The sequence below is a fragment of the Parasteatoda tepidariorum genome, chromosome 3 (genome assembly GCF_043381705.1).
Source record: "Parasteatoda tepidariorum isolate YZ-2023 chromosome 3, CAS_Ptep_4.0, whole genome shotgun sequence".
Taxonomy (NCBI): domain Eukaryota; kingdom Metazoa; phylum Arthropoda; class Arachnida; order Araneae; family Theridiidae; genus Parasteatoda; species Parasteatoda tepidariorum.
The window spans coordinates 45,562,983-45,578,538 of record NC_092206.1 but is presented as its reverse complement, the minus strand read 5'-3'; the positions used below and the strand labels follow the sequence as shown (position 1 = coordinate 45,578,538).

Genomic DNA, 15,556 nt, shown 5'->3' with positions numbered 1-15,556 from the left:
AATTATCCGAAGAAGACTTTTCAGACCGAAAAAGTTTCTAAAATTGAAACTATTATACGAATAACGATCAAAAACTGAAGAACGATTTTAAACTGTAAAATCTAGTTAAATGTAAGAAATTGGAAAAATCTTCATAATAATTGAAGTTGAAGTTTTTCTTATGTAATATATTAAAAGCCTTAACTTTAAAATCACTTGTGAAAAATTAATAAAATTTGAATTCATCTATCGAGCTCAGATTTGAGCTGAAATCTTCGAGTAATTCGAGCTTAATTAAATTTCTCCTAATTAAATCGAAATACTCTACTCACTGTGACTGTTCAAGATTCTAAAATTTTGGATAGGAAACAAAACAAAAAATTTACAAATAGTAAAGTATTCGTAAACAATTTTTTGATTAGCTTGCTATAATATTTGTATAATATCAGAAAATATGGAATATCCATAGAAGTTGTAGCATTTTTAAAACAACTCAATTGCCTTTTTTATTTGTGTATGTCTTTTAATAGGTCAAAAGTTTCCTGTTCCCATTTCAATTTTTGAGTTTTCAATTAATGAAATGCTCCCAAAAATAGGTATGTAATCAAAATACATTCTATTAAAAAGCATTTTGTTACATTTCATCTTCTTAAAAATAATTTATGATGTGTGATTTGTAATTTATTTGATCTCAAGTGTCCGAAATTTTCTAGAAAAAAAAAGGTTATGTGGATTTTTTAGAGCGTGTAATTTTCACTGATTTGCTTCAATATATCCTGAAACAAATTTAAGTTCTTGCTAACTATATATGTTTAATAACGTCGGTTTTTTTTAAAGAAAAGCTAGATTTTTTGTTTCTTAGAAGATAACAGTAATTGTTAAGATAATTTTTCTCTATTGAAAATCCATTTAAATTATTTATTTTGTAATGAATTCAGTTATAAACTAATTTCTTATATTTTATAAATAACTTTGCTCAATATATAATTTTATTTATCTGTATTTGATAAGATTCTGTATTTGTATGTGAGTATTTCAATATGTATATTATATAAGTAGTTCTTTAATATTACTGATAAATTCATTCATTATGAATGAATTTAATAATTTATTTTTTTATAACAATAAAAGCACTTTTCTCCCCTATAGGGTGACTATAATTATATTTTGAAATAGAAACTAAGTATTGTTTGATTTTTTATTTTATGAGTTTGAATTTTTTTGTACTCATGACATCATGGTATTAAAAATAATTTCATTCAAATGCTCACCTTTGGCCTTCAATTACTTGTCTAGTTTTGACATTTATTTGTCTTTTTTATAACATCAGCTATGTGAATAATATAGGTTTTATGGTCATAAAATGTTAGTGGCTTATTTGAGTAAACCAATGATGTATCATAACTCTTGAGAATATATTGCATGCTCTTGATATTCAGTTTGCTTGACATATTTAGAAATTATAATGTCTCAAAACTTTTCTCTGGATAAATTTACTGTATCAAGATCAGTATTTCGTATGTTGTATCATTGTAATAAACCATCATATTTTTCGTTTATGAATATTTTAATTCCTGCAAAATAAAAATAAAAAGTTGCCATGTTTTTGTAACATGCATTAACATTCTTAATTTTTGCTTTAAACAAAATCAACGTTTTAATTTTAAGTCAAGTTTGTTTTAATTTTGTTATAACTAAATCATAAATCACTCCATACCTAATTATTGTGAATGTGTGGTATTTTGAGAAAAGCATGTAACCCATGTCAGTGTTTTCATCATAGAAAAAAAATGGGTGAGAATTTCTCACCCTTTCTCAAAAACAGGGTGGGATTTCAGAAAGTTAAGTGAGATTTCTAAAAACTAAAAAAATACAAATAGACTTGGAAAAAAAATCATTTCTTTTATTATAATACATTTTTAACGTCTTCTATTTTTTAAAGCATTGAATATTTTTGCTGCATCATCATAGAAGATTTTGCCTTTACTAGGTATTTGTCCATCTTACATTAGTGCATAAAAAATTTGAACGTCTTACATGAAAAACCATACCTACAGTAAACACGTGATTGCAGAGAAATGTGTTCTGAAAGGGGTTCCGTGGTTCGGAGGGGTTGTGTTCTGTTGTTCGAAAAGGTTCTGAACAATACCTACTGGTAAATAGGGAAGCTAGATAACGGGGCTAATGTTGAAAATAATGAAGATCCAGGAAGAAAAGTGAAACGGATTTTATTCTAAATGACGTAATTCGAAACTTTTTCCAAAATGCGAGAATTTCGCGAATTTTGAAAATTATTTATAGAATGCTCGAATTTCTCGCGATAATAATTTTTTAATGCGAGAAAAGAAAAAAATATGCGAGATTCTCGCGTTCTCACGCTGTAGTGAAAACACTGCATGTGCAAAATGCCATTTAACTAAGAAAGTCAGTTATATATAAGTATTAGTTAGTTAAAATTATTTAAAAAAATTTTTCTGAAAAATAATAGATATATGTTCTCAAGTTCTTTAAAAGGCGAATCTGCATAAGTTGTATGCAAAAAATTTTAATTTTGTTTTAGTTGAGTTAACTGAAGTTTATAGGCCTTAAAAGACAAATCTTATAAAGATTTGTATGCTGTATAACAGCATACTTTATATAGTGCAATACGATTTGTTTTTGCTAGATAAATTTAAAGCATTATTTGACACAAATTTTTTAATTAAATGACAAATAATAAGATCTGTCTGTTAATTATTTTGACCATAAATTTTATGTAATGTTCAAAATATAACTCGAATAGCTTATTGTTTTTGAAATAAATTTCAATACCAAGGAATTATATATTATTCCCTGTTGATTTGCCAGATAATACTGAACTCATATTTCAATTTTAGTGACAATCAGAGAAAGAAGGTTTCTGTAATATTTTTCAAATTAGTAAATTGATCATCCTTTATTTTTAGTAATGTTAATAGCTATCTATTTATTGCTAAACTATTTTTTTTAAAAATTATATTTTTTTCCAGGTGTATTATGTTTCTGTGCATTAATTCATGTTATCAATAAATGCCAGGATAATTGAAAGAATACAGATCAATTGTAAGTACCTACCCATTATAACTTTCATACTCAAACTACAGTGAAACCTCCAGGAAAGACCACCACTGTGTAGTGACCTCTTCTATTTACGATCACTTTAAGGGAATCGCGGAATTTTTTTCAAAGACTTTGTTTTGAAGAAAACCTTAAAGAGACTATCGAAGCCTCTGCCAGCGATCGGGCAAATCTCTGCCCCACATGCAGGAAAGATCGAATAAGAAAACAAGAAAAAATATCAAAGTAAAAAAAAGTACCGAAACAAATTAGTAGATTCAAATGTATTCAAAATATTTGTGAGTGGCTCTTATTTAGAAAGCTCTTTTTGGCAATTGCTGAAGAATTTGACATATACAGTCAGAGTGCACTAAAGATGATGCTATCTAAGATTTAGTTTTAGAGATTGATAAGTTAAATTAGATGAAAAGTTATTTTAGCAAAAGCTAAAGATCTCAAATAAGCAAATCTTTTATTTTTTAATGTATACTAATTTTTATTATATATAAAATTAAATACAATTTGAAACATAATTATTTATTTAAAATTGTTTTATTATTCATAATAGTTAAATTTGTTTCAACACATAATTACATCAGCAGAAATGATTTTTATTGATACTAAATTGCTCCAGCTTTCCTGACATTAAAACGAGGCATTTCCATACCGAGAAAATGATAGTGTGTCGAATTAAAATTGCCTGTCAGAAATCATGTACCTTCAATAATGTTTTGAAGTCAATGGAAGTAACCCCTAAGAATGACCAACATCCATTTTAATGAACATTTTATTGTGGAACATAGAGTGGTCGCCCCTGAGAAGTTTCACTGTATTAGCTTTCACAAATGAAATATTTATCAACATTTCATTATAAAAATTTTATATATGTTAAAGTTTCAATTCTTGTAATTTTAAACAGAACTCAGGAATTTCTGTACCTTTTGTATGAAGCTTTAAAATAAACTCACATTTGCAATTTACTTTATATTTAGTAAAACTAAATCGCATTTGTGTTGCTTTGAGAAAAAAGCCACAACAACCTTCACAATTAGCCGAATCGTAAAAGAATTCAAACCTGACTGATTATAATTGAATTTAGTAAAGTTTGAAACACATTTTCTGCAAAAAATTTTAATTTAAATTATTGCTTGCATTGGTACATACTTGGGTTCAATATAAGCATGAAAAAGCGGGTTTTGATATTACAGTAAAATGTTTTCAAATTAGCTTCTTGTTATGTTATATGTATATGGTCTAGACAACTTTATAGGTACATTTTCCTTTTTAATGAAATTCACCAAATTGATTAATGTATTCATCCATTCTTTCAAAATGTTTATTTGTCTTTGCAAATATCAAGAAGTAGGGACAGTCATATTTTTAGTGTAAAGTCTTGTTTTTATGAAATTTTGAAAATTCTACTCAATTTTGCGAATCAAAAATAAGTTTTGAATCTGATTATTTTCAGCTAGGGTCTTGCTGTTGATTTAGGGAAATATATCCTCTTTTTCTTTTTATCCTATTTTCATGAAAATATTGTAATAATTTTAAGAAATACTAATAAAGATAGTTAATGAGAATATGTTGTCAAGCGTCCTTTTTACGATTAAATATTTTGTGAAAGATCTATTTTTATAATAAAATTCTTTGTAAACCATTCATATGGTAATATATTTTATAATAAATCTTTGATAATATACGCAATTTCTCCTAAGCTGACCATGGATAAACAGTTTTTGCTGTATTTTGTATGAACAACCTTTAATGTCATTGGCTTAAAAGCCTTTTCCTTCATTTTTTTTAAATTAAGTTGATTTTAAAATGTTATAAAGCAATGCAAGTTTCAAATATGTTTTTCATTCATGTAAGCATAATAGTATCATATTTATTCATTTTGTGTTTTTTTTTTTTCCTTCAAAAAATTGATTTAGTTGTTAGAGTGAAATTTTTTTTCACTCTTACTCAGTTACTCTTGGAGGTACAATTTATTTTGTTTTTAATGCAGCTTATTACATTCTTACTTCTATTCATTAATTTATTAATAATAAAATTTTGCCCTCTTGTAAAATTCATTACATCTGAACCAATAATTTTAGCTTACATAATTTAGAAATTGATTGACTGCATGGGTTACAAAAACAAATATTATTTTTATGAATACATTTAAGTTTACTGTGAATCTTAGCTTGTGCCTAGACTAAATGTGTGTTACCTGGCAAAATCAACCAGGTATTGAAATTTGTTTGCTGAGTCCAGGTAATTGCTGATTACCTGATACATTCTTGATATCTATGAAGAAAAATACTGCTTTGTTTATTCAATACAAAAGAAGAAATTATTCACCCAGTTTATGCTTTATGCACTGAATATTTAGTTTGAACTATTTATCTAATTCATATTCAGTATCCAATGTTCTATTCTTTTCTGCACATCATTTGTTATTTATTGCTAAATCCATAATTGTTATATTCAGTTTAATTGTTATATAGAATATGAGGAGTTCTAGTGAATTCTAAATTGTAATAAATTTATAGAAAATACTGTTTAAAATTTTTTTTTCTTGTGGCTTCAAAATATTTAGCATTTTGTTGGAAGTCAGAGAAATTGAAATTTTAAAGCGGTTGCATTTTTTAAAATCATAAATTTGCAATTTAACAATGACGTGTTATGACCCATATGTTTTTAATCTAGTTTCCTGTTCTCGTTTGTTCTTAGAAGGTTATAATAATAAATTCAATAGCTATTGTTTTCATAATTTCCAGGCTATAGAATGGCTGTAACAGTTCAACAACTTTTGAATGATGCTAAGCGTCTTGTTACGCGTCTTCGTGAACATGACAGTGCAGCTGATACATTGATATCACAATCTCAATCATTGAATAATAATTTAGAAACAATGAAACAGGTAATTTTATATTGTGTTATTTATTTTTATATTGTATATTGTTTGCTTTCTCTTATTCTAAAAATGTTAATGCTTTGAGTATATTTTCATAATTTTTAATTTGTTTATTAATCAAAAGGAAATGACTTGACCTTCTTATTTATATATTAATTATGAATTGAAGATACAGTAATTTTTTCGTCATTGCTGCTCCATTTAAATCAAACTTCCACTTAAGAAGTGCAATTATATCATTCCTGTAATTTCTTGAAATCATTAATGTTTAGAACAAGGTTTCTTGTGTAGCATTCGTCTCATAATGTAACTTTCTATTGTATTTAACATAGTTCTTTGGTCATTTGCTGAAAAAAATGTCAGTTTTTTGTTATATTAATTCTTAATAATTTTTTATGAGTCAGTGGTTTTCTCTTAATTAAAATGTTTTGCTAATGAGTGGCTTTCAAAAATACCAGAAAGAAAGGAAAACAAAATATGTTCCTTATTCCATGACTTGCAAGAAAATTTCTATTTAAAAGTAAATTAAACTTTTACTTTTTCCTTTTAAGAAAATAGTTTGAAAACATTTGGGATATTATCTGTTAAGATTACTGTCATTAACTGTTAAGATTATTATGTTTGTTTCCCATCCTTAATTTGTTAATGGATAATCATGTTTTTTTCCTCCTTTTTTTGTATTATCAGTTCATTTGTTTTATATTGACTATTTTATTTTATTTTTTATTTTGAAACTTTAATAATAGTAAATAAAATAATAATAAACTGCAAAAATAGTAAATTAGAAATTTTTGCACCTATTGAGTTTTGTGTGATAATTCTTTCTAAAATCTGATTTGATATGAATTCTATTATGAACATTTAAAAAAACTAAATATGCCTTAATTGTTGGTAACTGATTAAATTAATTGATGCATTAAAAAACTTGCTTTGGGAAATATACCTTTAAACAGATGTGTTTCTTCATCCGAAATTAAGAAATTTAATTCTCTACTTTCTTCTCTTTTCAAAGAAAATTTACTTGTACTAAATCGTGTGATTATAAGGTAAACCATTAATAAAATAATAATAAACTACAAAAATAGTAAATTAGAAATTTTTGCACCTATTGAGTTTTGTGTGATAATTCTTTCTACAATTTGATTTGATATGAATTCTATTATGAACATTTAAAAAAACTAAATATGCCTCAATTGTTGGAAACTGATTAAATTAATTGATGCATTAAAAAACTTGCTTAGGGAAATATACCATTAAACAGATGTGTTTCTTCATCCAAAATTAAGAAATTTAATTCTCTACTTTCTTCTCTTTTCAAAAAAAATTTACTTGTACTGAATCGTGTGATTATTAAGTAAACCATTAATAAAATAAATGTTATATTGATATTATTATTTAATCTTAGTACCATGAGGAAGTTGAAAAGTTGAATTCTTTGTCTCATCAACGACCTCGTTCTGCTTTGATTTTAAACATTCAGCAGGAAAATCGTCACATAAGAGAATTGCAACAGGAGAATAGAGAATTGCGTATCATGCTAGAAGAACATCAATCGGCCTTAGAACTTATAATGAATAAGTATAGACAGCAAGCAAAACGTATGGCTGAGACTGCTAAATATGAAAAAGAGTGGATACAAAGGGACTACACTCAGGTATTTTTTTAGCCTATTAATCCCTTGCATATTTTGATATTATATATTTTTATTATAGATTATTTGTACTTAAAATCTTAAAGATTTTTTTTTTAAATCACTAGTTTTTGCTGCATTTTCTTTCTAATTTTCCTTCTTATTTGTAATACTGAAACCTTTGTAATTTGGAGCTTTGTATTCTATCCTGGTGCTCTTTTCAATCATATAACTTTCTTTCATTGTGAACTGATCTTTGTACAGCAATAGTGATTAATATTATATTAAATAGTCAATCATATCTGATCTCACTCATTAATCACTATATCCTTCCTTAGTGCACATAGAAAACCCCCACATCAGCAAATAATAATGGGCACTATATAGTATCCAATGCGAGCACAAAATTATCTATTAATATTTATTTTCTCTTATACATTTTTGTAGCTTCTGAAAATGTAATATAAAAATACCTTGTCTAAATAAAAAAGCACTTGAAAGCACAGCTTTTTCGGTATTGATTAAATATAATGACTTCTATGAAGTATGTAGAAACAGATTTTTTTTTCTGTATGATAAAACTAAGATTATCTGAAATACTGAACCAGAAATCTGTTAAAAATACAGATTTTTGCTTTATTAGGGTAATGTTTTGCAGTCATTCTTATTTTCAAATTTTTCATAGCAATATGAGTTTACAGAATTTAGAAATCACGCAATTTGATTTGCTAATCATTATTGCAATTTATGAATCAATGTCAATCACTGCTATTGCCGGTATTGAACAACTGTTAACAACCACTTCGAATATATTCATTACTAACTAAGTAAAGATTTCCTTCAACTGGATGTGTCATTTAATTAATTGAGGTTCGACTCTATATTATCATCTAATAAATTGGTAAAATATTTTGTAATATAGATTGGTAAATAATTAACTCTTAATTGCCTAAAATAATGTTACATTGTGAAGCTATTGAAGGGCTAATAGTTTTTTCAAAATATCCTATGTTAAAAAATTTATTGAAACTAATGTGTATAATGTGCTGAATTAATATTACTAACTAATAAATTTTACTACAATAATAACTAATAATTATTTGTTATTAATGGCATGTTGTTTCTTCCTATGCCATTTCTTACAAATACAATGCAAATGTGCTTACAATGATTGTAGAATCATGTTAACTAGGATTTCTCACCCTTAAAATAACATAACCATTTTTTCTTCATTTGATTATTTCAGCTATATCAAATTTCGTTTGTAAATCTGTGTCTAAAAACAAAATTATAGTTGAAGAAAAATCAAGGACATGCAAAGTGATTTAACCAGCAGGGGGAGAGGAACAAACTTGAACCAGATATTAAAATAAGGGATTTAAGAAATAGATGTATGATGCATTTCATTTTTTTTTACCTATTTCATATCTCCCTTTATTATTTTGTTCAAACTAGTTCCTTTTTCCTTACTGGTTATACCACTTGTGTGTGTTTGATTTTTTTTTTACTTTTCTACTGTCATTTTGTGTTTATACAATGTAGGTTCTGGTTTATGAAACTATGGCATGTTTCTATTCCTTTATGTGTAGCATTTTTGTTCATTTATTTGTGCTTTATTCACTTTCTTTTGTTTTGTTTATTTTCTTACTTCATTTAGGCAACAATATTTAATTTAGTTGCACATTTTAAGAACCAAGAATTCATTTTCTTAGATTTATAAAATAATTAAATTAAAAAGTGGGGTTTTTTTTTAGATTTATTCGAAAAACTAATGTTGAAACTTAGCTCTTTAAATATTTTACTTGAGTTTGCATTTTTAGTATGCATTAAATTAGCTATCAATATTATTAATCTTAATATTTTTTTTTAGTAAAATAATTAATTTATTATTTGCTTACGATGGCTAATAATTTCAGGAACTTCGTAAAAGGACTGATAAAATATCTGAGATGGCAGCTGTTATGAAAAAAGCTATCAGTATTGATGATGAAAACCTATCAAAAGAACAGCAAGTTGTTAGCCGCTTGGTGAAAGAGAATAGTTTGCTGCGAGATATTTTAGAACTTCAGACTACTTTTAGAAGCCAATCAGCTCAAAGTAGGGTTAAGTTAAAGACTGATGAAAGTGTACAAACTGACTTATGATTGTGCAATTTATTAAATGTATTCATTTATGTGATTATGTTTAGTGATATATAGAATTATATTTAATCGTTGTGATAAATGTATTATGAAAACCTTATGCACATTTCTGTTTATTTATTCAAGTTTTTAAATTTTATTTATGAATTTGTGTATTATATTTGTATTTGTAGATTACAATGAGTTATATAATTTAGGTGTAATTTTTGTTTGTAAATTTCATATCAAATGTATTTGGGAAACAGAAAAATTTAAGAATTAAGGAAGAAAACTTTCAGTATGCTGAATTTGTAAGATATAAAATTCCAAATTTCTAAGTTTTTTGTGTTTGAAACATAACTTTAAATTTAAGCAATCTTTAATAAATTAAAGATATCTCTTTATCTTCATATTTAAAATCCAATCTATTTTGATTATTAAAAAGTGATTGTTATAAGCATAAAATTTGATTTAATATGATTTATTTTTTTTAACTGGTTTCTTTTGATATCAGTGAATATAATATAACTTTAAATACTAAGGACTTTTTTTTTTCTTCAAGAAAATGGCTTTATGGCTTCCATATGCTGTTTTCTATTTTTATATCCATCTTTCCTCCTTAATCTTTTCAATGCATTGTATTTCCTTCCAGAGTTCTACAATGTTTAAAAATAAATTTGTGTTTCATGACTTATATACTCTTAAATTCACATTTTAACTTCAGTTTATATTTACTATTTCTCACTACTGTTTCTTTTCACTTTCTCTTTGTTCTTTTCACTATACCTTGATTATTTAATGTGTTGTATGTTTGGAGAATCATTGCTGATTCTGGCTCTCGTGTCGAGTGACTCTACTCTGAACTCAATGCATTGAATTTTATTTTCTGTATTATGAGTTACTACTCTCCAATATTGCACTATGCAATCTTAAGTAACAGTGTTCAGATATTTTTTGAAAAGATAAAATTCTATGTGTATATGGTATATAGAATCTATTGAAATAAACATAAATATTGAAATAATATTTTTTTAATATAAATTTAAATATTTTGTGTTATGGATATATTATTCTTTAAACTTAAATTAAGTATTCTTTTTAACTGATATTTTGAATAACTGAATTTTTTTGCAATTATTGATTATATATATGCAATTTTTTAATTTTTATGCAAGTTTCAACTTTTTTAAATGTTAAAATTTTTTTATATCCTTCTTTCGAAATTTGGAATAATATTTAAAAATAGATATAGTGTCTAATCGATAATTCTGTTTTCTTAAATCTCATCAAATGTATAAGATTCTTTGGTTCTGAAAAATTAGTTAAATTGTCAAGATATAAATAATTTATTTTACTTGTTAGCAGGGTTTATTTCACCTAGAAAAACTATCTACAACTGGAATCTGTATATCAAAATGTATAAAAAATAATATGAATTTTCTAAATATTAGCTTTCTTGTCAAATTATATTAATTAAACATCAACCAATTGTACCCTGTTACCCAAATACAAACATCTGAATTTTAAGAACAACCAATTTTCATTGATAAGTTCTTGAAATTAGGGAAAGAAATTTTCTATAATATCAGTTTTTTTTGGACCAATATCATGTTTTTAAATTTTTTTTTAAAGAACTCAAAAATCAAAGTCTTGACAATTATGTTTTTCAACATTGGTTTGTATTACTTTTAGCTGTAAAACTTCTGAATCACTTGTATATTTTTTTTTTACATTTCATTTAATGTTTTTTTTTTCTTTTTTTCTTAGTACAGTAGGGAACCGATTATCCGTAACGATCGAGACCATCGCTATTCCCGATAACTGATTTTTCCGGTTTTCTGAATCGCTACAAAAAGCCGTTTTTTTATTGTTAAACCCAACTTAAAAAAAATTGTTATTTTTTGGAAATAATCTTAAAAAGAAGAGAAAACGATGGAGTAATACACTAATGATTATTTCCAAAATGATGGTAAGGTAAACATCTTTCAAAAAAGAACGAAAAATCCTAAAATCTTATGAGGAAAAACATTTTTTTCTTAAAAATGGCGGGAAAATTTATTGAATTTCGTCCCGGTTTTCTGATTTCTGGATAACGGGCTCTGTACTGTACTATAAAAGTGTAAATGAATGTGTTTATGCCTCAGAAACTCATCCACATTTGACAATCATATCCATTCTGAATGTATTCTTACTTCTTTAAACTAGTTGTTTATAAGCTACAGTTTTACAAATGTAGAATGATATATATCAGTGGCACAAATCACAAAATTGAATGTTATGTGTAGAGTTTGGATTTTTAGAACTTAAAATGCCATAAAAATATTAAAAACATCAAACATAAAAAAAATTATAAGAATTTCGATCTGAAACATTTTTTCTTTTCTAAATTTACATGTGAATTTACTAAAATATATATGTTAAAAAAAGAAGTGCACTTTTTAATAAAGTGCAAAGTAACTATTAAATGCTGTAATAACAAAAGGCTAAAGGAATATTCTATGAATAATTTTTGAGATTTTCTTTTAGAAACATATTTTTTTCCCTTGTAACAGTTTCAATATTAATGGTTTTAAAAAAAATTTGATTTCGTTTTGGAAAATATGACACTATTTTACGAAAAAAATCTAAAATGTAAATGCCTAAAATGAAGAAAATTCCAAAAAATTTTCAACTGATGGTAGGAATACTAAAAAGGGCAATTGTCATCAAAATCTGGGTGTTGATATACGCCATTATTTATGAATATATAATTTTTCTTTCAATATGATGTGTAAAACCTAGCTAATATAATTTTTGTATAATTTAAAAAAAATTTAATTTGATAACTGATGCAACATGTACAATGTAAGAAATAGAAATTTTGACTTTCAGGAAAGGGATTTTTTTCTCTTGCTAAACTGTTTGTTGTCCTTTAGACATGACTGCATAAACAGTTTTAAATTTCAAAATGTACTTTTATCAGTTCAGTGTAATTCGATGTTTTAAGATAAATTTAGTTAACCCACTGGCGGCGTAGCTAAACGACAAAAGTGGGCAGATATATATTTTATATATTATTTCCCTATCTAATAACATGGAAAAACCGGTTTTGCTATGCAAAGAAGACTGCAGGTCATAATATGAATTTTTACATGCAAAACCATCAGTGGGTTAAATCTGAAATAAATATGTGCATTATCTGTGATATCTAGATGGTAATGACATCTTTGGGTTACTAAATACAAAATCTGCATGTATTTGTTTTTAATAGTATTTATTAAGCGATTAAATTTTTTTTGCAATTCATGAAATTAAATTTTGTTTTGCAATTCATAAAAAACTAATTTTAAAATTTAACTTTGCAATAAAATGTAAATAAGTATTTTTCTAAAGTATACTATTCAATGGTTTTGTCAATAAATTTAATTTGACTTGAAATGTATAGTATGTTTATATGAATATTTAATAGAAATATAAGAAAGTATTATGCTTCATTTTAATAATTGAAATGTTTTTTAATAAATGTTTTCTATCAATCATATTTGCTGACTTATGGATGATGATTTCTGCACCAAAAAGCACTGTACTCTTTCCCCATCAAAACTCCAGGGTTTTTGTATACAGCCTACTCACTCACCATTTGGCTAACATATATTTACTTGTTGGCTGTTGTTGGTTTATTGTTTGAACTAGTCTTACGTTCAAGTGGCAATTTTTCTTTTTCTTGTGTTCTGAAATTTTCAAGTATTTTAAGATGTAAGTATCATAATATCAGGAATATTAATTCAATTTAAAAATTAATTATTTTGGTGATTAAGAAAGAATATAAGTTATGGTACAAATATATTACCTTGCAATAAATAAGTTTTCTTCTATTTTTATCAGTGCACACAAAATTGTCACATAAAAATATCGTTTAGCAAAAACAAGACTTGCAAGATACGTAGCTATACTATGTACATAATACCTAAACAATCCACAAATTAAAGTATAGCCAAATCAAGGTTGTCATTTAGAGATTTCTTTGAAAATCGGGCAACATTTCATTTCTTTTAAAAATCAAAATATAACAATATTGTAAAATATTGTCTCAATATTTACTTGGCTCAAATGATTGAGTAGATATCTTATGGATACTGTTAAATTGATAATTCTTATTTACTTTTATATTTTGATAAAAACAAAAGCAAATGTTTGATAACATCGCCTCGTAGGATAAACAACAATAAAATAGTGACTTTCTAACCAGAACATTTCTAAGTGTGTTTTTCGGGGTTTGTGCTTATTTCTCTAATGAAATCACCATCCATAAATTCTTTCTGTTTTATGTTTGTTTCTATATAAAATGGGAACACAGTTTTAAATTAAAAAGTAACTAAAATACCTAATCATTTAATATATTTGTAATATAATTAAAAGTTGTCATTTAAACATACATAAATTATTGTACTTTTTTTTCATCTTTGGTAAGTTATATGCTATAGATTTAGAAATCCTTTATTGTGTGAACTATAAGCAAATTCTCACAAGAATATCCTTGTGCATATTGTTTTAAGTAACACTTTTATTTATATTATAGTTTGAAAATTTTACTTTTGTTTTAGTTAAAAAAGTAGTACAATTTCTTTTATATTTTATAGTTTAGGAACATACTAGTTATGAATTAGAAGACTTATTTAAGAATAAATTTATTATATTTTTTATGTAATTTTGTTTCCCTTAGAACTGACATAAATCATTAAACTGATTCTTTAATAATGTAAATACAAACAGAATTCATATATGACATATATAACAAATATTTATCAGACATTGAATGAATTTTTATTCTTATAATCAAATATTTAACTTTCTTATACACAAACTTGCCTAAATTACTACAACTGTAACAAAATAATACTTAAGTTATAGTAACTAAATCATTAGTTTAATTAGCTATACATATTATTATGAATAGCCAATATAAACAAAATATGAGCTTTTAATATTGTAATTAGCTATGAAAATAACCTAGTTTATTGCAAATTTGTAAGAAGATGTATGCATTAGCTGGTTAAACAAAGCTGTATTCTATTAAATTATTTTTATTGTTATGTTTTCTGTCATATTTTGTCATATAACAATACCATTATCATATTTTGACTTGGGGTATAATTGTAGATAGTAAAAACTGAGTTAGAGACAAATAAATGAATTGTATAATATGCTCTGTGTCTTTTAATTTTTCTTTACTTAGTGTACAATTTGGGTAGGAAGAAACTTTGGTTTTTTTCAATTGCAATGATTACTTCTTATTACTTTCACTTCTGCCCTCAATTTTAAAAAATGAATTTTTTAAAGATTGTACAATAGTGTGTTTTAATTCTTGTATTTACATTTACTTATTATAATGAAAGCATTTAATAATCTAATTGCTAAGCTACTTCATCAATTTTATGCTAAAATTTACTTACTGTTTTGCCTTTGAAAAACATTGAGAAGAATATATTTATTATATGGGATCGAACAAGAGTATACGGAATTGAGATATGGGTCAACAATTATAAGTTATGCAGAAAGCACATATATTTTAATTAAAAGTACAGGTAAAAGTATATTTTGGGTGTCATGAGAAGGACAAAAAATTTGGAAAGTCCATTAAAGGAAAGTGGAAACAGATAAAAATGTTCGTCTTACCATGTTCTACTTAGGAAGCCAATTAAATTTTTAAAAAATGGTTGTAAAGTTCGTCATCAGGTGGTGCTGTTGATTGGAAATAATGTTTTGTGCTGCATGTCACATTATTCCAGTGGAAATATTTGCTCAGAGGTCTGTTTAATTGGTAACTCAGGCTGTGCCACGTTGTTGCTAAAAAAGATGGTTAGTTCAAAATTT

General features: G+C 25.6%; 1 protein-coding gene across 1 annotated transcript; it reads left to right on the top strand.

Moving 5' to 3' along the window:
* Positions 1-437: 437 nt before the first annotated feature.
* Positions 438-14,886, top strand: LOC107456212 (FGFR1 oncogene partner 2 homolog). The gene is made up of 5 exons (XM_016074015.3): positions 438-575; positions 2,988-3,060; positions 5,817-5,959; positions 7,359-7,607; positions 9,500-14,886. Exons 2-5 carry the CDS (start codon positions 3,015-3,017, stop codon positions 9,725-9,727), a joined length of 666 nt encoding a protein of 221 aa, XP_015929501.1. The 5' UTR covers positions 438-575; positions 2,988-3,014; the 3' UTR covers positions 9,728-14,886.
* Positions 14,887-15,556: the final 670 nt, after the last annotated feature.